The 22,904-nt window shown below is 42.8% G+C and overlaps 1 protein-coding gene across 9 annotated transcripts in view; it reads right to left on the bottom strand.

Moving 5' to 3' along the window:
• The window catches only part of GFRA1 (GDNF family receptor alpha 1), a 209,035-nt gene that overhangs the window by 144,894 nt on the left and 41,237 nt on the right, over positions 1 to 22,904 (bottom strand). For 8 of the 9 annotated variants that reach the window (XR_012132999.1, XM_073240343.1, XM_073240346.1 and 5 more), the window contains exon 5: positions 4,574 to 4,588. The exons of the other annotated variant lie outside the window; for it this stretch is intronic. Coding sequence is in view for 7 of the 8 variants with exons in the window: in XM_073240343.1 (XP_073096444.1) it covers positions 4,574 to 4,588 (15 nt within the window). In the remaining variant the exon portion in view is untranslated. The remainder of the gene's footprint in view (positions 1 to 4,573; positions 4,589 to 22,904) is intronic. 9 annotated transcript variants of the gene reach the window in all.

Below are 22,904 nucleotides of genomic sequence, written 5' to 3'. Positions count from 1 at the left end.
TCACCACAAGCCCACCCCAACAATTAACAGGCCTGGCTGGGCTGCCAGAAACCAAACTGTGATTCATTGTTCTCTTCAAATTAGTAAAAGCAATGCCATCCATTGTGAAATTCAGCATTAATCCATGTGGGAAAGAGCTGATGTTTCAAAATGGCCATGTGAGCTCATTGCACTTCTGAAACCACAGTAGTTTCTGTCTCAGTTCCCAGATATTAGGGAAGCCTCTGCCTTCACCCAAGTTCTCCAGAGAATAGTCAAAACATGTAGCATGGGATATTTCTGCACTCTGTAACTCAAACACACTTAACACTTCTCAGGACAGAGCATCAGCAGGGTGCCAAGGTGGGTCTGGGACTCCCAGCTCTTATTTTACACACGGGAAAACGGAGGCTACGGGGCAAGGCAAATGGCCCAAGCTCTCTGATGAAGACAGCAACCCCACCAGGAGTCAAACTGAGGTCTTCCAAGCACAGGAACATGTATATTAACATGTAATACATCTGATACACACATATGTAAGCACTGGAGAAAAGTGGCTTTTCACAATCTAAAGACACATTTGGACTATGTTAGCCATGCCCTTGATGAGTATAATTTGCTGGCTTTAAGGAGAGGCGGTGTTAATCATGAGCACGAGACTCCCCACGGGCAGCGAGTAGAAAGCGAGGCTCTCAGCAGAGGTGGGCTGGCTGGATTAGGGCTGCCCCTTCCCCCCCATCCAGGATGGCAGAGACCCACTGCGGGGAGCAGTTAGAGCCTGTGCATAGGGCCCCATCTCAGCCCTGCCCTGGATTTACCTCCTCACACGCTGTTCTTGTGCATTTTCACAGCAGCCAGTGCGTCAGTTTTAACAGAAGTAAGACCACGCCACTCTTCTGCTTAAAACCCACTGCTGGCCGACTTCCTCCGATCCCCTGACCACACTCACGTCCGCCTCTCCTTGGGCGTTTCGCACAACTCTCCTTCGTGGAAAGCTCCAGCCACACAGGCTTCCCTCTGACCCTGGACTGTCGGGGTGTTCCTGCCAGAGAGGCTTCTCCCTGCTGTGACCAGCTGTCCTCCCATAGTTGGTCCTCCTTCCCCGGTCACACCCCCTGACGCGGCCCTCCTAGCTGCTGACACCCCATCCCGTGATACATTTGTCATTGCATGTCTCACCCTCGGAATGTACCTCATTTGTTTACCTGCATATTTGACACCCTCCCCAAGCCAAAATGGAAGTTCCATGAGAACCGGGGGCCTTGGCTGTCTTGCCCTCTCCCTTATCCTTCAGGCCCAGGAAGTACACGGCACATATCTACTGGTTGCAAAATAAATGAGTGGCACTATGTTCAGAGGTATATAAAATTACTTGAGCTGGAAGAAAAATCTCTCCGCTAGTATGATCCCAGCTCCAGGTGAGACAGGAGCAGGAGGAGGCCGAGGCCTATTCAGGCTCAGCGTCTAGAAGGGACTTCAGTTCACAGCGCAGAGCAGAGAATTACCTCTGTCGTGAAACCTTTATGCTGTGCCCATTTACACTTTCAAACGCCCTGCTGAGAGATACTGTTCTGATTTCCAAGCCACTAGCTCGGTGTCTGTTCGATTTCAGAATCAAGGTTGAGCCTACGGATGAGCATTCAAAAGGTGCTTCCGGAACTTCAAATGAGGCGTGTGTGTGGGCGCACAGTCCTGACTTCATCATTAAACGATTGGTATAGAAGTGCTCTGAAACTCGAGATTCTAGACATGTGCACATGTACAACATTTTCAATCGCACCTGATGTTGTGAAGAGCAATTCTGTGGCACTTCGGAATTTCTGAGAGCCATCCAGTGGCTCAGGAGCTCTGTGAGTGACAGAGAATGTGGGTCAATTAAAGCTCCTTGAAAATGTGGCTCCGTGGTCCTGGACCTCACACATGTGAAGGCCCAGCTGTGGCCCCACTTGCCCTTGACAGTCTCGTGGCCTGCAGTCTAACCACCACAGCAGGTGGTATTTACAGATGAAAGAACCAAAAAAGCTACACAATGGCAGAGGAGCAGGGTAGAAACATGCTCCCACGTGCACACACAGTAGATACAGCCGCAAAAGGCCTGGCAGTAGCTGCTGTGCTCCACCAACTATAACAAGACTGATCTGTAGTGAAATAAAAGATAATGCAATCCAGAGGAAATAGCTTTGGTTTCCTCTGAGAATGTCTGATGTTGTCAACTTGCAAGCCTGCTTCCCTCTTCTGCCTGCCAAGGTGCACAGCGGCCCAAAGCTGCAGGGACTCCTCTGGGCAAAGAGGCCTCACCCACTCACCGCCAGAAGCACACATCTGCAAGAGCAGCATCTCCCCAACTCCCCAGTGCCCGAGTCTCCTCATTGAAGCCAAAGCAAGCATGGCCTGGAGGCCCACAGCAGGGCCAGGGGGCCACAGCCACCCAGAGTCACCACTCTGTGTATGGACAGGCCTCAGGGATGACCCAGTGGCTTCTGTTCACCTGAAGCCATGTGGTTTTCTGGTTATTTATTTCTAGCACAATTCAGGGCCCCCATGTTTCAAGTTAACGGCACAATTCTGGAACAGAATTTCAGCTACAGAAGACGCTGCAGAGTCATGTTTTAGGCTCCATCTGTAAGACACAGAGCCTTTTGTCCCAGTCGGATGTGACTGTCACCAGCACATTGTTGCTGTCACATTTTACTGAGCACTAATTTCACAGGCAGAATGGCCCAAAGGAAAGGTAAGGAGGGGGCACCAGCTGGCAAGTTCTTTGCCATCATTTCAGAGAATGTCTGTCGGTATGAAATGGTCCTACAAGGCCAGAGCCATGTAAATAATTCACAAAAGCAAGTTCAGTTCTCTGCATTTGAAATCTTGGCAATACCTTATAAGGGAGCTGCTGCCCACCACCACACAGGGCACAGGGTAGCTCGCAGCTTCCCTCTCTGGAAGATGCTATTAAGTCTCGATAGCCAGTGATTTGCAGAAGATTATAACTTTTGCTCTGTATATCGTTGTTCCTGACAGGCAAATCGCATCAATCGAATGGCATGACTGATTATAAAAGGAGGCACACTTGACATAGGTAGCCTAATCAGTCATTTTTTATACTGACTACAGCAGCCATGAATGCTCACTACCGTGTGGAGCAAAGCCAAACCTAACACAAGCCTTTTCTCTCCCCACTCCCCAGGGGCCCTGGCACACGTGCTCCAGAAAGACTTTCCAGAGTCGGGCGCTGTGTGTCCCTAAAGGAGACATGCAATTCAGTGCTGGGTGGCGCTTCCATTCTGGTTAAAGGGGAAGAAGAATACTGTTGTTGCAGTGCATCATGCTGAACCCCTAATTTGTCAAGGAAGAAAGCACACTATGCCAACAGGCCCTGACGGCAGCACTTTCCTTACATGAACAGGCGAGGCACCTTTTCAGTTGTGCTCATCTCTTAGTTTCTAGCCAAATGGGACTTATTACTTATAGCTTGTTGGGGTTTATGAATTATTTATAGAAGTAGGTCTGTGACTCCAGACTTAAAAGACAACACACGAGCCCCCTCATCATTACCCACACTGTGCTTCTATCAAGAGTAGACAGGCATTCTCCGCAACACATGCGGCATGTTTGGGGTGAAATGATCATTGCGAAAATACCAAGCTTCTAAGATTATTTGGAAGCTATTTATAGGATGCTTAGATGTATTTTTAGACCATTCTCTTTTACTCTAAACCAGACTTTGAGTCAAGAAAGACATAGCAGGCGTGTGCTACAAACGTCTTCCCCAGCTTTGAAGCAGGTATGCCCACCACTTCTACCTGGAGGTTTCAGGCTGTGACAAAAAAACGGAAGAGGCAGCGCCGCCCCCCACCATGAATGTCTAGCAGGTTCGGCAAGGCCATGCAATGGGTCTCCCTCTGCATCCCAGGGCACAGGGGCTGTGCATCCTAAGCGGGCCTATGACATGTGCCAGAAGACACAGTCTGGGGTTCGGCTTTGCATCTCCAGCTCCCCGGAATGCATGAGCTTGGCTGGCAAAACAGGTAAGACATTCCATCCCTCTTCCCCCACCCCCGGCATGTCTCAGTCTCAATCTCAGACAGAGGCACTGTGAGGGACACCTGGGTTGGAGGTATCATGCCATGGCCTTGCCCACACTGCCAGGACAGTGACACAGCTGCATGGCAAAGAAAGCCCCACATGGAGCTGGCATATGGAGCCTGACCAAGTTAGCCCTGATGCAGGAACCCCAAGGGATAGGCACCTCGACCCCAGCCTCCTCCAGAGAAGCCTGCTTCTCCACGTCCCACAAGTCCCCCAGCAGCCCTGCCCTCTGACAGGGGCCTGGCCTTGACCCCACCCCAGGGTCCTGCCCCAGCTGCCCAGTCCCCACCCTACCCCCAAGCACAGCCCAGAGGAGAAAGCAGTGGCCGGACAGTGGAGGCTGAGGGCACTTCAGGCCACCCCTGGCCATTGTCCTCATTGTGCCTCCTGAAGCCCCCTGACATGTCCACAGAGAAAGGAAGCCCCATGACCCTGTGCACAGGGACTCCACCCTTGTTTCCCAAAGAGCACAGCTAGTGGAACAGCAGGCAGGAGGCAGCGAACTTACCTTGCTGGAAAACATCTGCCGGGAGGGAGGAAACCAGGAGAGGAGGCACGGAGAGAGGAGAAAAAAATATTAATGACGTTGAAAATGACAGTGACAATAATCATACGTAACATATGCTGTCTTTGCTGAGCACTCTTTGCATGACATCTCCTTCAGCTCGGAGACAGTGGCTAAGAACTCCCGTTCTGGAATGAAAATGCCTAGGTTTAAATCCTGGCTTGACACTTACTAGCTATGTGGCTTACATTTCCTAAACCACAGATAGACAGGAGTATTGAAAAGATCAAACAAATTATGTCCTGTGTTTTAAGAGCTTAGATTGGTGCCCAGCACATGGTAAACATACAGAACTCAGTGGTTATTATAAATATTAATATTATTGTCACAACAACCCTATAAAGTAGGCTTTATTATCATCCTCACTGTATGGATAGGGAAAGTGAGGCTTGGAAGGTAAAAGTAACTCATCCAAGGCCACAGAGGAGTAAGCAATGGGCTAAGGACTCAACTAAGTCTGTCAGATTCCAAAACCACCTTCGGACCCACAACTACGCTGCCTGACTGATTCATAAATAACACAAAAGGGACAATGGCACTGAGGATAAAAGGAGGAAGGGCTGCATATATATTAAAACTCCATATTTAAATCATAGAAACAAACCATTTGTATGAATTTTCCACATCATACCTTTCAACTAGTAATACCATGTCTTCATATTAAATACTAGGTTAAAAGGTGAAAAAAGACCAGTTTATTTTTTCAATAAATATTTGAATGGTTACTATACGCTGAGCAGTACATCTGGCAGTGGCAAACACACATCTAGCAAAATGCATAAACGAATAGTCACTAATACCCCTCCTAAGAGTAGCCACGAGCATGACTTCCAACAACTTGATTCGTTTTGCCTGCTTTCAAACTGTATATAAGTGGAATGCTAGGGTATGACCTTTTTCAGCCTGCCTTCTTTGCTGCAGTGATTGCGGGAGTCATCCTGCTGTAGCATATATAACATCATTCATTCTCACTGCTGTGTAGTATTCCAAGTTGCAATTACATAATAATTTCTTTCTCCCTTCAAATGTTGAGGGACATGTGGACTGTTCTCAGGGTTTGGCAGTTAGGAATTGTGATGAATATTTTGTATACAGATCTTTTGAAGAACACAGACTGACTTCTCTCCTGTGCATTCAGGCCCACACTGCTTTTACCACCTCCCAATCACCCTACAAGTATTCTTGTCAGCTCATACTGCTGGCAGGGTAGAGATAGCACCACCCAGACACGAGCCAGTTCCCACTCTGCTGGTGCAGTTGTACATAGGTAGGAAGCTTCGAAACGACAGTAAGACAGTACAAGAGGAAACGTTAAATATGCATTCCTTGACCTCACAGTACCACTTCCAGGAATTTTATCTAATGAAATCAGTAAAGGCGCAAAAGAAGTCTATAAGGCCATTCATCACGCCATTGTATATAACGGCAAAACAAGGTATTGCCTATTTGTCAACAGAGCATCAAACCAAAAATAATATATCCCAAATAATGGATTAGGGTGCAGCCATTTGAAATGGTTATTTAAAGACTCTGATTACTTTGGAATGAAAAGGCCATGTAGCCACATAGAACATGTATCCTGAAGCCATCTATATGCATACATACACATGTATGTCTACATGCAGAGAGATCTGTGACAATGCTCCAAGAAATGTTTATCCTCAGGTAATAAAATCTGGGGTTTTTTTTTTAAATCTTATATAAGCATTTCTGTATTATCTTAATTTTTAACAATGGACAAGCCTTACACATATAATCTGAATTTTAAAACTTCAGCTATTTTCATCTCAAAAACTAAATAAGAGCTATCTAAACATCAACATCTAAATTTGCTGCCAGTGATCAACTAAAACTGCAGCTCCTACAAGGTCAGAAAGAGCAAAGCACCCATGAACGGCGTGGATGAAACATGCATCTGGTGAGTTGGACTGCAGGGATGGGACACCTGTGGGAGCAGTTTTCATTCCACTGGGCATGTGTGACCTCCATGAGGGGTGTCATTCACATGCAATACACATGCGCCCAAGGGCACACCAAGGCCAGTGACTGTGGCACAGGTAGGACCGCAGGCTCACAATTCCCAGGGAACTGGCTAAAATACCACCCCACCCCTCACCCACCTGAAACCCAACTGGGATATAAATGGGCCATACTAGTGCATTACAAGACAACTTTAACTCTTTAATTTACACATGCTATACATTATTCTCTAACCTCAGTGATTCATCTTTGGCACAAGTTCTGACACAGCCATGTGTGGAATGCCACTCACCTCCCATGCCCTGACACTGTCCCCAGACGAAGAGAAGGACTATGTGCAGCTCTCTAAATATACCCTGCCACATGCATTTGCTGCCTGGAACACAGAATCTGAACCACCCACCCTCTGACCACCCTGCACACCTGGAGGAGCCCTCCACCTCAGCCTTCAAATGTCACAGCCACTGGGAAGCTTCTCAGCACCTATCCCCACAGAGAGGGAAGTCACTGTTTCCGCCTCTGTGCTCCTAGAGTAATTTGTGCATGTTGCAATTATAGCTCATATTATAATTAGTTATTTATGTAGACCCAAGCTCCTGTGGATAAGAGCTATGTGTCTTCATCTCCTTCGCGGGTTCTACCGGCCTGGCCTGGCTCCTACACAGCAGGGAAGGGAGGAGGGCTACTCTGTCTTAGCACTCATCTGGTCCAACCCCCATATATTACAGATGAGGAAACTGAGTCCCAGAGAAGTAAGTGATTTTTCCCAAGGTCACACATGGCATTAAAGGCTGAGCCAGGACTACATGAGATTCATTTAACCTTAATGAAGCACAAAAGCTCATCCCTATTATTAGCCAAGTACAAATTAGAGATTTATCATTCTCCTCTAATGAATACAGACAAAAATTTCCAACCTTGAAAACATCAGTGAAATAAGATTAGTCTTTCAAATACGGATCCAGTCTCGACATCCGTCCAGAATCCTCAACCTCCTCCCATGGCTTCTGATGGGGCACTTCCTTAGAAATTCAGTAGTGATCTGAATCACTGGAAAGTATCAGTGGGCAGGGAGGGAGGAAATTCAGGCAGGGATTTAGTGACCTTATTCCTTCCAATTCCACTGTATATTCCTTGCTTTGGCAAACAAATCTGCATAGAGTATTATTCATATCTTCTATTCCAGAAACCTTTCTGATTTTCATGTTATTTTAGATTTTTTTTAAAAAAACCTCTTTTTCAGCTTCATTTACATTTTGCACCTTTTTATTCAAATGTAAGTTTTCATAAACACTAGTATAAATATTGCAACAATTTTGCACATGAATTTTGTCTTGTAATTTATGCTCTAAATTTATGTCTTTTGTAGTTTCTGGCATAAATCATTCTGTTCTTGGAACTGCTTAACTCTTTGTTCTGTGTATTAATGGCTTGGGTACCCTCTTTAAAATTTCACTTTTCCCAACTAAGATAACCATCCAGGCTCAGGCTCAAGGGATTCGTGGACAGAAGAACAAACAATAAATGAGAAGGCCAATTCTGTGCTGTTCAGTTACATTTTACCCCACCCCCACAAAATTGGGAACCTCAGAGGATACTGGCCATAGAAATACTCCTAACATTTTTTGTTCTGGTGTTCACATCCTGCATCCCCCAATCCCAAACCATAGGAACTAATTATTTATGAAAATCAGAGAGCCTCAAATTTGAGTGTGATATTCTCCTTTCAGTCTAACCAACCACTAACAATATTCGAAAGTCAGTCACTCCCACCCTCTGCATTTGAATTTCTTTGTCAGTGGCCTCGGGATATTTTAATACCCATGCAATGCTGTTGGGAAGGTTAAGATGGGTAATTTACACCAACATTTTCCTATCCGCTGCTATGGAGACTCACTCTGCGAATAAGGCATAGTGCCCTCTTCTCTGCTCTCCCAGGAACTGGAAATCGCCAGGGCCCACCCTAGCCACAGTCCCGTTGAGCCCAAAGGACTCCAGGGACACTTGCGCTGAGGAAATGAACTCCTTGAGACAAAGCTCGGCTCATACTCACTTCCCAAGGGAGAAAACCTCAATCCCAATCGTTCACATGAACAAAGAAAGCCTGTTCTCTAGCCCCACCCCCTCCCCTGGAGCCATTCTGGTCCTATAGATAGATAAAAGGGCATGTATAAATTGGTGACTCAGAAGTGGGAAGAAGAAAATAAGAAAGAAAAGGGCTCTGATCTGCCTTTCTTAGCCTCCATGTCCAATTCTCCCATTAGGAATGAGCTTCAAGGATACTTGCCCTCCTCCCGCATGGCTACTGAGAGATTCACACCCCAGAGATCTTTAATGCACTGAGTCCTCCAGAGACTGGAGCCATAAAAAGACTAAGATTATTTATTATTATTAATAAGTTATGGCAATTAGGCTGGGTGATTCCTAAACGTTGCTGATTAAAAACTTTCCTGAGTACTACTCATCCACATGGATAGTGTTTACCTCTATTAAAAATGATTTAACTATGCTCTGGGCGAACCCCTCTCTCGCGTCTGGGTTAATAATTAGCAGTGCCCAGAGCCACGCAGGTTAAGTGAGTCGGCTCTCCTTTATTTATCTATTGCTTTGTTTTATGAGAAGAACAGGATGGCAGTCTTATTGCCCATTCAGTCTGCTAGGAATAATTTACTATTTCAATCCACAGTCCATAACTATGGCTAGAGTAACCCTGACTATTATTACAATATCACACTTAGCCCACATCCCACAGCATTAAACATATGCCCAACAGTGAAACTGCGCCTGACTCCCGTAAGAGTGGGGGAGGTAAAGTTACTAGTTCTCAGACAATGTAATAACACTACTCTCTCAATTTTGCTTTCTTTTCTAGGTTAAATTATATATGAGGGGAGTTTAGTTTCTTGAAAATGCATGCACTTAACTCCCATTTAAGAAGTCTCACCTGGGGAGATATCTGTCGTATGAGTCCTCCTGTGGTTTGAGCTACAGAAAGAAAATTCTCTTTCAAGTACTAGTGCTTTTACAGTAAAGCACTGTAAATTTTATTGGGACCCAACTAACCAGGGGCCAAGGGATGTGGGAACAGCTGGAACGAAGGCTACTCCCTTGCATGGGGTCAGGTTCACCATTAACCAAAGTCAATTTCAAGATCAGCTGAGTTAGCCCCTCATCAAATTTCAAAAACTAGCAAGCACTATGCCTAGACATGAAGAGTAACTAGAATTCAGTCTCTATGCTTCTGAAAGTCTCTGTGAACAAAGTAAAATCTTTCTTTCCTGTGTTGAAAAGTAGGGCCCACCAATGCCCCCTCTCTTGTTGAATACCGGCGTTCCAGAGAAATACTGCTTCAAAGTGACAAAGGCCAGGTCCAAACATGGCAAGTAGGCTTCCCAAGAAGAGCAGGGTTATCTCCTTCTCTCCAAAATACCGTCTAGTGGCTGTTACCACCTAAGTGAAGCCACTAGTTTCCATGACCTAAGATTGGATAGCTCCTCACCAGGTAGAAACCCAGGGTGAAACCTCTTGAGGCTTATGTTCTCATCTGTGAAATGTGGATGGTAGAAATAAGCCTTTTCCCTTCCATACGAATATCATGAAAATCAAGTTGGATAATTTAATCAGCATAGAGCATGTGGGCAATGGAGGCAAATACTAGGTTCAAGCCCTTGTGAGCGCACCATCCTCGCCATCTTGGGCTAGTTATCCCCCCTACGGAAAGCGCTCAGCTCATGGTAGCGGGTTTATGGTACATGTTCAGTAAGTGAATGTCAATGTTGTCACAATAATAAGCATTAGAATAGGGGAGCAAAGTGCTCAGGTCCTGAAATCTGAGCTGGTCTCACATCTGGCTGTGTGATCTTGGGCAATTTAACCCCCCCAATGCCTCGCTTTTCTCATCCACAACACATAGATAGTAACAACAGCTAATTTTTGTGCTTCCTCATAAACTGCTATGGAGCTCAAGTGAGGTGATGCATATAAGAATGCATCATGACTAGTACTCAGAAAGACTTCTATAAACGGTAGTATTCTTAGTCAACAAACACATATAGATTGTCTATTATTTGAAAAACCTCTGTATAGGACTATAAAATGTCGTAAGAAGAAAATCCATTAAAATAAAATAATCATTTTAATTCTTTCTTGTTATCATATAGCTACATGCCATTAAGAACCTCTAAAGCAGTTCTCAGATACTACCTTATGAATGAATTCTTTCTCATCTTTGAGATCAGAGGTCCTATAATAACACCCTATCTCCAAACACCAGTGATCTAATGGGCTGTGATTAGAACCCAGAAGCTCCAGAAATCCAGGGCCTAGCCTTTATTTTCAGCACCATTCACCCCTCTGACATGTCCTGTCTGCTGTGGACCTGCCTTTATTTCTCAAGGCCACCATGTAAGGGTTTGATCAGTGTTTCAAGCCATGCTCCCTGGAGACCCAGAGTTCGAAAGAGGTAGGGACCACGTGGGAGCAGCTGAATTGAGAACAACTGTGCTCAGTACAGTGAGGTTCTATGAGTAATTTGCCTGACAAAAGGGTTATGCTGCTTTATTAAATAAATTAAAGTTTGAACACAACAAACCACTTAGGTGGAGCCCCTTCCTATCCAGGTGCAGGTCTGTGCTCTCCTGGAGCCCAGCCAGAGTCAAGGGCTCCTCCACGGCGCCATTTGGGCCTCAATGGCACCACACCAGGGTGGTGATTAGTTTTCTGTGTCTCCAAAGCCAGACAGCTCAGGCAGCCATGTAGCCACACAGCCAATATCCCTGCTCTCCTGCTTCCCCCAGGCACACTCAGGCGGTGCAAACTGAGCGGAGCTGGCGAGGTTTGGTTATCAAGGACTGATGGGGACAGCCCACAATGCCAAAAACTGGCCCTTTCTCTTCCTCAGCAAGGCCTTCTATCTCTTTCTTTTTTCTCCTCTGTCTCATTTTGGATGTAGGCCGAGAAAGTTCTACCTTTTTCCTTGCTTCCAGGTCCCCTCACCTTTTATCATGTTAGAAATGAAGACCAGTACTTTGTTGCCTGTCATTGTCACCCGTGAAGGCACATTGGCCCTCGGTAAATGTCTTTCAGCGTTTGAAAGTAAGAAAAAAAATTTTTAAGCTGTGAAGTATCTTCCTGCTACATTTTCTGGGGAATGTGCAACCAACATGAATCTTTGGCTATGACTTGTAGCCCATTGGCCTGGCCTGACTTGGGAAGGCAGCACAAGGGACTCAGGCTAGTAAGTCTCAAACGTGTTTATGACATTCTATCCCTAGTATATCTCATTCCTACCACAGAGGGATAAAACTCTCAACTACTGAAAGAACATAAAAAAGTAGATTTAGGAATAATACTTTTTATGATTGCATTCTGTACACTGTGAAAGTTATATTCAAATCTGCTAGTACTTTATGGAGCTGATAAAGTAGAACAGTATGGCTTCCCAGCTAACAGTGTATTTTATATCCATTTAAAATGTTTTCTCTTAAATTGAATTACTTTTTGAGTAATTATAATAAGACTAATCTGGGCTTAATGAATTCATGTACAAATACTTTAGACTGCATTATTAAAACCACTATGATATGAAACTGTATTAAATTCAATCCCTCTAGCAACCAGTGTTTTTCTTTGAAAAGAAGAACATGAGTTTCTCTGAATTCTTTTACATCAGCTGAGAAATCACAAGAAGCCACATTAATAGCTCAAATAAAGGAAGAGACTGACAAATAATATTGTCCTAATTTCCCTAAACTTACATAATTTCGTATTAATTAGGAGTCACAGCAAGTACTTTATTAAATATCCACATATGCAAAGGGCTGAAGCGTTGGTCCATCTTTCAGTTATAGCTCTGATTAACAATGTCATAAAACCACTATTGGTAAAAATACTAAAGTAAGCCTGTGGATTTCAAGTCTTATGGTCTAAAACGTCTCCAATCGTCTATATACCCAGATTCTAGTTTGCACTGTAGGCAAAGCCACTCATCTCTGGATTTCAGTTCCTCCATCTACAAACTGATTTTTATCAGATGCTCTCTAAGGTCCCTTCCAGTTTGAAAACACGATGGTTTTAAATGTAAAATTACACACATTTATATTAAATGGGCTCTTACTGCATATAGCTTATTTGTCATCTTATCCATGCTAAATTACATTCACAGAAAAAATTTTCATTCCCTGCAATCCACATACATCCACAAACTCATCCATAATATGGCTGGTAATTTCAAATTTATCCCAAGATATTATCTCAGTGGTAAAGTATTTTTCCTATTACAGATGAGTTACAAACCACCTGAAACCTTTAAGGTTACAGTGTCTTCTTGAATCAGCCTCTATCCACTCTCCCCATACCCAACGGACACTTCCTGAACGATGCTCTTTCGGCTCCATTTCCAAGTCACTTAATTAGTTTCATCACCTATGTATTCTTCAAGCAGGTCTGTGAGATCCAGGTTTTAATAAGATTGGTTACCCAGGCTCCTAAATTCAAACTAGATATTTACAAGTGTCCAGCAGAATAAATCTGTCTCTTTGCCAGGCAATCCTTACCAGGATGGGCAACTTGAAAGTAAACGTAAGATAATGGCCATCATCATTACTCTGATGGCTTGACAGAAATTACTATCAGGAGAGCTCCTGGGAGCCAGAGACAATTAGTTCAGGGAAGCTGCCCCCAACATCAAGCATTGCTGATTAGAATGACTTGGGAGTAAATATGTTTCAGTAAATTGGCCTGAGTCTTCAAAGAGGAGGTCTGGCCATGTGATACACTCTGGCCTGACCTCAGTTTCAGGAGGTACAGGTGCTGGCCTAGCCCTAGCATAGATCACCCAAGCGGGGACAAATCATTTAAGTAATCTAGATTCCAAAGGGGTTTGACTCTCTACAATCCTTTCCAGTTCTGAAGTTTGATAATGGACAGTACTAGGATCTTTCATTAGGACCCTCTGTCCTATGCTTCCAAATTACTGCACATCTCCTTAGTTCACTGAAACACACTTGTAATTTTCCCTCCCTCTTTCCAGCTAGGCTGGAGGCACGATGATGCCAGGATGTTTTGCCTTTTTTAGTTTCAAAGTCTGGGGCAGAATATTAGAACACCTCTATATTAATAATAACTAATACATTTCCAGAACTCCAATATATCAGGCACTATTTTAAGTACTTTACATAGCTGTCTTAATTCTCTCAATCACCCGAAAAGGTAGCTATCATAATTATGCTCATTTTACAGATTAGAAAACAGGCCCAGAGAGGTTAACTAAAGTGATCAAAGGTCATAAGGAAGTAAATGATCTGGGAATCAACCCAAGCAATCTGGCTTCAGAGGCCAAACTCTTAACCACATGCTAATTCTGCCTGTCTCTCAGTGAATGCCCAATCGATACATGTGCAGAAAGATGAACAAGCAAAACACCCCTTTTTTTCCAAAACATCCCAGAGACTTAGTTCAGAGTTAACTTGAGCCATACCTATAATATACACAATATCATAATCCCCACATTTCTAGAACTCCAACCACACTTTTCCTGTACCTTTATTATCTGTGGATTTGGGGCCCAATTGCAGAAATCACCTAGATGTGCCTTTACCTTTTAAGAAATCTACAAATCTTCTCTGGAAACTATCTCAGCAGGTCTATGGCAACAGTAAGGTTAAGTCAAGAACATGAGGAAAGGACACGGAGCTGGATGAAAATATGAGGACTCCAAAAAGAGGGTAAGGAAAGGGAGAACAATTCAATACCAGGACACATGACCGAGCTACCAAGATCTGTGCAGCTGCCCCTGATTCAGCTGTCATCTTTCTAGGGTTCCCGAAAATGAGGACAGGAGGGAAAGAAACAGGGAAGGAGAATACCATGTAGGCAATACACAGGTGGGCTCTGGAGTCAGCGTGCGGCAATTGGCCAAGCTAGATGGCTTCTCTAAGGCTCAGCACCTCTACCTGTTACACTGGGAGTTACAGGCCTGCTGTGAGGGTCAGGGGATATCAAGCTCATAAAGACTTAGCACAGTGCCTGGCATATAGAAGGCATTCAGTAGAAGCAGGTAGTTTGCACAGATACTTGTGAGAAACTGAGTTTCAGGATATCAATCAAGATCAACAAAAATTCTTTGGCACCCTGGCAACTATGCTTGTTGTAGTGAATAAAATGGACTTGCATGGATCTAAAAACCAAAGAATCAGAGAAGTCCAGTGAAGTATTCCACATCTACTCCCCCATACCCACAGCATAGAATGAGGCAGCCCAGGAAAAAGATGTGAGAAAACATCTCTAGCAATGAAGGCTTCATTCCCTCCTAGTCATATTTGTTCCTTTGGAAGCAGGATCAATGTTTATTTTGTGAACAAACATTAAACCTTAGAAGTATTACCGCGTACTCTATATCATGTAAGAGCTAGTATTTTTCAGAAGTAGTTCGGAACAGGTAATTAAATGTGAACTACAGGTACTTCATGAATCTACCAGAGCACAGGTCTTTCCTCTGGAAGGCAGTACATTTTTTAAAGTTACCCACTTGCAGATTCAGTAGCTAACGTGGCCCCTATCTCTCCATCACTCCACATCACGGCTGTGCACGGCAGGATATCGCAATGGGCTGGGCTCTTCTACAATGAAGCTAGTTATTTCAGGGGGACAGACTACTGAGACAGCCGAGGATACCTTACAACCAGCCTCTGCAGCTGTAAATTTTCACGGTTGTGGAGAACAGTCAGCAAGCAGTAAGTGTGATCACCACACATCATACCCCGCTGAGTACCTTTCAAAAAGAGAGGAGAACCTCCACTGGCAGTATAAGATTCTTTTAAATCTGTATGATATCATTCACTGACTCAACCCAGTCATGAAATGTAAATGTCATTTTCATGAAGCATGTATGTGTGTGTCCAGCTTGCCCTGAAAAAAGAGATTCCGGCATCTTACAGAGCTTTATTTTAAATTTTAAATTTCAACCATGCTTTATATGTATATATTCTTTTCAAGCATCATTTTTCTTCTTCAAGTCCAGAGACTTGAGTTCTAGTTCTAGCTCTCTCCCTAACTGGTTATGGCTAGTGGCCGAGTTTCTCTTGGGGTACCTCAGTTTCTTCATCTGTAATTGAGGATGAAGCTTGCCTTAACTAATTCTTTGAGGAAATAAATAATGGATATGATCACATCAGAAAAAAATAAACCTAAAATTTCTGATACTCTTTCAGTGTCTACTAGAGCTGATGCACTATTATATATATATGAGCAATTCATGGACAAACGGAAGCTCAAATCCAGACCTACAGATAGCTTATAATGAAAAGGAGAGCCAGACACACTCAAGGCAAAGGTGCTAAATTCTACAGAGAGAGGAAAACAGCACAATGAGGAAAAGAGAAATTTCAGGGATGGTGCTCTGAGCAAAGTTCGTGGACCAGGTACAATCTGAGCTGGATTGTGAAGGACAGTTCCAAACAAAGCCAACTTTATTTGAGCCTTCATTTTGAAGAGCTTTACTTAAATAGGTCATATAATGCTCCTCAAAACTCGGTAAAGTACATATTATTCTCATCCTCATTTCACTAAAATGTTAATGTTAACTGGCCAAAGGTTCCACAAGCAATCTGACTGCAGGCACTCCCTCATCACCACTTTACCATGGGACTCATAAGGTGAAAATAAGAGAAAAGGGAGCAATGGACAGTTTAGTCAAAAAGAATAAAATGGGCTCACAGAAAATCAAAGAAGACCTAAAGCAGATGGAGATACGTGCCATATTCACAGATTGAAAGACTCAATATTGTTAAGATACTGGTTCTCCACACATTGATCTGTAGATTGAAAACAATCCCAATAGTGATTCCACCAGAATTTTTGTAGGAATTGATGAGCAATTCTAAAATTTCTTAGAAATATAAGAATTTAGAAGAGCCAAAGTAATCTTGAAAAGAAGGGCAAAGTCACAGGAGTGACTGTACTCAATTTCACGACATGTAATAAAGCTGCCGTAATCAAGATGGTGTAACTGGCATTAGGACACACAAGCAGATCAGTGAAGCAGAGTAGAGAGCCCAGAATCAAACCTGCAGTTTTACAATCATCTGATTTTTGACAAAGGAGACAATCCAATCCAATAGGGGAAAGGCAAGTCTAAGTCTCTTCAACAAATGGGACTGGAATATCCATATAGAGTAAAACAAACTCAGACTCCTACCTCACACCACACACAAAGGTTAATTCATGACAGTCACAGACCTATAGAGAAATACTCAAACTATAACATTTCTAGGAAAAAAACATAATAAAATACCCTAGTGACTCAGGAGCAAAGATTCTTTAGTATACTGAGAGCAATAGCAATAAGAGAAAAAGATAAATTAAACTTCATCAAAATTTAAAATTCTGCTCAATGAAGAACACCATGAGTAAAGTGAATCAGTAAGCTATTTTGGGGAGAAAATATTGACAAAACCTGTCTCTAACAAAGTTCTGGTACCCAGATACATAAAGCATTCCTTCAACTCACTAACAGAAAGACAAATGAGTCAATTTTTACAATGAAGTAAATATTTGAACAGACACTTCACAAAAGAACATATACAAATGACCAATAAACACATAAAAAAGTGCCCAACTTTATTAGTCATAAGGGAAATGCAAATTAAAACCACAATAATACTAGGCACTCACCAGAATGGCTACACACCACCAAATGTCAGTAAGGAAAAACAGCAACTGAAACTCTCATCCACTGTTAGTGGAAATGCAAAACGGCACTACTTTGGGGAAAGGTCCAGCAGTTTCTTATAAAACTAAATATATGCCTGCACCATGATCCAGTAATTCTGCTCCTAGGTATTCACTCAAGAGGAATGAAACATATATCCACAGAATGACTTGTACATGAATGCTCCTAATAGAACTAGCCTGGTGTCCATTAACAGAAGATAGATAAATGAGCATAAGTATATTCATACAATAGAATAATCAATGATATAAAGGGATGGAAATAGTAATATTCACAACAACATGAATGAATCTCACTAACATTATGCTGAGTGGAAGAGACCTTACAGAAAGACTACATCCTGGGTGGTTTCATGAATAAAATTCTAAAACAGGCAAGTTAATCTATGGTGAGTAAAATGGGATAGTGCCAAAACTGATCTATAGATTCAACACAATCCTATCAGTATTTCAACTTTCTCTAAAGAAACTGGCAAACTGATGGTAAAATACATGTGGACTCTTCAGAGCTCTCAAACAGCCAAAACAATTTGGAAAAAGAAAAACAAAGGTGGGGAACTAATACTTCTTAATTTCAAGTTACTACAAATCTACAGTAACAAAGACATATTTTTGGGTATGGGTATAAAGGTTAAACATATAGATCAATGGAATAAAATTGAGAGTCCAGAAAAAAAATCTCTCACATGATCAATTGAATTTTGACAAGATTTTCAATGGGGGAAAAAATTATTTTTAACTAACAGTGCTGGGACTACTGGATATCCTTATAGAAAATAGTTAAAATTGGACCCTTATCTCATACCATTTAAAAAATTAACTCAAAATGATCAAAGAGATAGAATTATAAAACTCTAATAAAAGAAAACATAAGTATACATCTTTATGACTTTAGTCAATAGTTGCTTTAATGACATTGAAAGCACGAACAATGAAAGAAAACACAGATAAACTGAACATCTGCAAAATTAAAACCTGTTGTGCCTCAAAGGGCACCATCAAGAAAGTGATGATTCACAGAATTATAGAAAATAATTGCAATTCATATATCTGATAAGGCACTGTACCTAGACTATATAAAGAAATATTACAACTCAAAAATACAAAAAAAAAACCAATTTAAAAATACAAAGGATCTGGATAAACGTTTCCCCAAACAAAATATATAAATGGCCAATAAGCACATTGAAGGAAGCTCAATATCATTAGACATCAGGGAAATACAAATTCAAAACCACAGTGACATACCACTTCACACTCATTAGGCTGACTATAATCAAAAGATAGATAATAACAAGTGTCGACAAAGACCTGGAGAAATGGAATGCTGCTGGTGAGAATGTAAAAAAACACAGACTGGAAAACAGTCTAGCATGCCCCCAAGTGGTTAATTACAGAGTTCCCCAAATAACCCAGCCATTCCAGTCCTAGATTTATGCCCAAAAGAAAGGAAAATATGTCCACACAAAAACTTGCACATGAATGTTCACAGCAGCACTACTAATAATAGCCAAAAAGTGGAAGCAATCCAAGTGACCATCAACTGGTAAATGTATAATTAAATGTGGTCTATCAACACAATGGGCTATTATTCTGCAATAAAAAGGAATGAAGTACTAATACATGCTACAATATGGACGAATCTTGAAAACATCATGCCAAGTGAAAGATGTCAATCACAAAGGACCACATATCATATGGTTCCATTTAGTTCCATTTATATGAAGTGCCCAGAATAGGCAAATCTAAAGACAGAAAATGGAATATAGTTGTGCTGGAAGGGATGAGAGGATAGGAGGTGATGATAGCTAAATGATTCTGGGTTTCTTTTGGGGGCTAATGAAAATTGACTGTCTGATGGATGCCCAACTCTGTGAGTATACTAAAAACCACTGAAATGTACACTTAAGATGAGTGAATTGTATCTTAAGAAACCTGTTTGAAAAAAGTCCTGGGTTGTGACTACATTTCTAATGACTAGCAAGGTCAACATCTGCCCTTCTGGACCACAGCTGGGCAAGCCAACCTCATAAGTACATCCAGCTCTTCACCCTATGAACACATCCAAAGAACCACACTCAGGTGCCAGGCACGACGCTGGGCACTAAGAACACTATGCACAGATGAAAGACGACATACCCTCTTCTCAAGGGATTGCCACCTAGTGCTTCAGTCTACACTTAGCCACAGTGCCTTCTGAGCACTTGAACATGGTGAGTCTGAATTGAGTTGTGCTCTAATTACAAAACAGATACTGGATATTTTCTTGGTCAGCAAAAAAAGTAAAATAGCTCATTAGTAATTGCTTATATTGAATTACATGTTGAAATGTGGTGTTTTTTTTTGTAAAGTAGGTGAAATTAAATGGTAAAATTAATTTCACCTGTGCTCTTTTGCTTTTTGAATGTATACTAGGAAATTTTAAATTACATATGTAGCCCACATTCTTTTTCTATTGGGTAGTACTCATTTAGATTATTAAATATAAATAAGTCATTGAAACTTTCCTGATCCCCAATGTTTTGGAGGATTATTTCATGCAGACTTCTAAATGGTAATTAACTCTGAAATCCACTCAGCAGTTACAAAGTGCCTGCTGCTGTGCAATTATAGAGGCACAAAAGGTTCCTTGTTTGCTGTCCTCTGCGAATTGGTCCCTTGGACTAAAGTTGAAGATGCTCGGCACGGCCTTTTAAATATTGGCATGCCCAAGCCTTTACAAAGCACAAATGTCTCCCAAATAAGGCAGGCCCAGAAAACTCCATCTGAACTCTTTAAGACTCATGATCAAAAGGGTTGCCTTATGAAATGATGAACGATCAGACTGAGATGACAGACCCCTATTCACAGAAAGAAAACTTCTTCTCAAAAGGGTTTCCTCTAAAAGGGGTTTTGCGTGTCATCTGTGTGGGCTCCCCCTTCACTGCTCACTTGTGGACACTGGATTGTTTAGGGAGCCTTTGCATCTCTTACTCCAGGTTCCTCTTTGATCCACACATCCAGGGTATCAATCACAGGGCCCATGAGGCAGAGGCAAGCTTTAAACTTCTGGCTCTGCTGAAACGTTATTTTTAAAAATCCAGAGATAAGTTCCCCAAGAGAGGAATCAGAAATGGACCTCAGATGTGGCAGGCCCTGGTAAGAAAGATGTGACCCCGGTTTGGCCAGCCAACCCCCACCAACAAGGCTGGCCGCTGATTCTCTCCCCAGCCAATGCCCAAATGTCAGCTTACCCTTCCATTCTCTACTCTCTGGAGTTACGACAGGAAGTTTGGAAGTGAAGTAATGTGGCCAGAGCTGGTAAATGGCACAGCCACGATTCCAACGAGGGGCTGCCTAATTTCAAAGCTATGCCCAAATTCCAAAGCTTAATAAGAACTGAGCAACACTGTCATTCTTGCATTCTACAAGGGCTACTTCCTGCTGTGTGCTCTGGCAGTACAAAGTTAGGGTAATAACTTTAAAAGATACATGATATAAGATCCTCCCTCCTCAAACACGATACTCTGAAATCCCTGCACCTACTTTGGTTCAGAATCTCCAGTAAACTGAAATAGAAGACAGTTTCATTGCCTTAATTGCCTCCATTCTGTGCATTATAGAAGCAGAGAGAAAATACCTCAAGGTCCTTAGCTTCTTCTGGATGCTTAATGGGTTGAAGTGGGAAACCCAGTGCTATATTCTGTATCCTGTGCAATGGGATCCACTTATTTTGCAGGCTTATGAATGGGACAGCATATCACATACCATGCTTGTTCCAGCACCTAGGACAGGCTACGCATTGTGCTTAGAACTGGGTATACACAAAGATGAATATGCCACAATCTCTGTGCTCTAGAATGTTCCTAAGTGCCTATCAAGTTATTTTAAAGGACCTGCATTTGGGGCAAAGTGTGCTGTAAAAACAAAGCTGATTTCTGGAGTAGTTTATGGCTTGAAACATCTTCAAATTACAGCAGCTGTTACAAAATGTACCTGACTTAGAGTTTCAGAAGAACTGGCTATAACAAGGCTATTTCTAGATGGGCAGTTTTTGGGTAACCTGCCAGCTGCCCTTTTCCACTCTCCTCCCACCAGCCCCAGCATCCTCCAGGCCTGCTCACTAGTCAGAATGCAACGGGCTAGTGTAATAAGCCCTGGGCAGTATGATTTGGAAAGTTAAAAGGGATTATGGTGGAAATGTCTTTGTAGGCCACCAAAAATCTGGAGGCCTCTGATGAGATTTAAAAGTGCCTCAGTCATCTCCAATTGGGTACTCCTAGAAAGCCAAAATGGCTCCAGAGGATGGCCAAGGGTACCATTCCTTCTCTATTTCTGGCAATGGTGGGCAGAGTAATGTCCCCATAGAGATGTCCACATTCTATTCTCTGGAACCCGTGACTATGTTAACTAACATGGCAAAAGGACTTTGCTGCGGCATTAAATTAAGGATTTTGAGATGGGGAGATTTTCCTGGATTATCTGGGTGGGCCCAATCTCATCACATGAATCCCTACACATGGAGAACATTTCCCCAGAGAGAAACAGAAAAAGGGTCAGAGACATGCTGTGTCACTGACATTGAAAGAATGGGTTAGAGAGCCACAAGCCAAGAAATGCATGGGGCCTCCAGCAGTTGGAAAAGGTAAGAAAACGGATTGTCCCAGAAAGAACACGGCCCTGCTAATACCTGATGTTAGCCCAGTAGATCCATTCTGGATTTCTGGCTTACAGAAGTATAAGATAAAAATTTGTATTGATTAAGCCACTAAGTGTGGGGTAATCTGTTAGAGCAGCAATAGAAAACTAACATACTGGTTGTACACAACCAAACGGTGGGATGGTCAGGCAATGCGGCCAAGTAACCTGGGCAGCAACTGCACAGGCAAAACGGCCAGCTTAACCAACTAGTCAATTCTGTCCAAAAGAAAGCTCAAGTATTGCTATGGAATGACCCAGTGTGAATTACGTCAAAGACGGGACTACGAGCACAAGTTGCATTAAAACACCAGGCCACAGAGAGGGAGCCGACACTCGGCTGATTCTGCATGCTCTTGTTAGCCCTCCAGAACCCTTGGATCCTTGTTCACTGGGGCCTGCTCAGCACAAAAGTATCAGGCAGACTTCTTCTCATGTAGAAGGAGATTAGGGAAGGGAAAGGTAGTATTCCCAGAATCTTCTTCCTAAGACTTCCACCCTTCTGAACCCTCCTCGGCTGCTGCATGACTATTCAATATGGGATAAATATTTGGGGTGACAGATGAAGATGAGGAGGCAGCTCCCCTCCTAACTTAAAACACAGACCTGTGATGCTTCCGTGCAATCAGCTGTAGGATTGCCTCCCTCCTAATACCCACCCATAGGGGAATGTGTTCATGCCCAGCACTGTTAGGGCTCAGTTAATGATGTGGGGCTGCATGGTGGCAGGGACTCGTGGCTGTCCTTCTCCCCCTTCTTTCCTCCTTGAGGATGAGATGATAGTTTATCTTAAGTGGATCTCATTGACACATATATCTGTGTTGGAGGGGAGGCTGTTCCACAGGGTCATGTATTTCCACCAGGAACCCTTGAAAGGCTGCCCTTTCCC

This window comes from Manis javanica, chromosome 7, assembly GCF_040802235.1.
Source record: "Manis javanica isolate MJ-LG chromosome 7, MJ_LKY, whole genome shotgun sequence".
NCBI lineage: Eukaryota > Metazoa > Chordata > Mammalia > Pholidota > Manidae > Manis > Manis javanica.
This window is presented reverse-complemented; position numbering and strand designations above follow the sequence as displayed.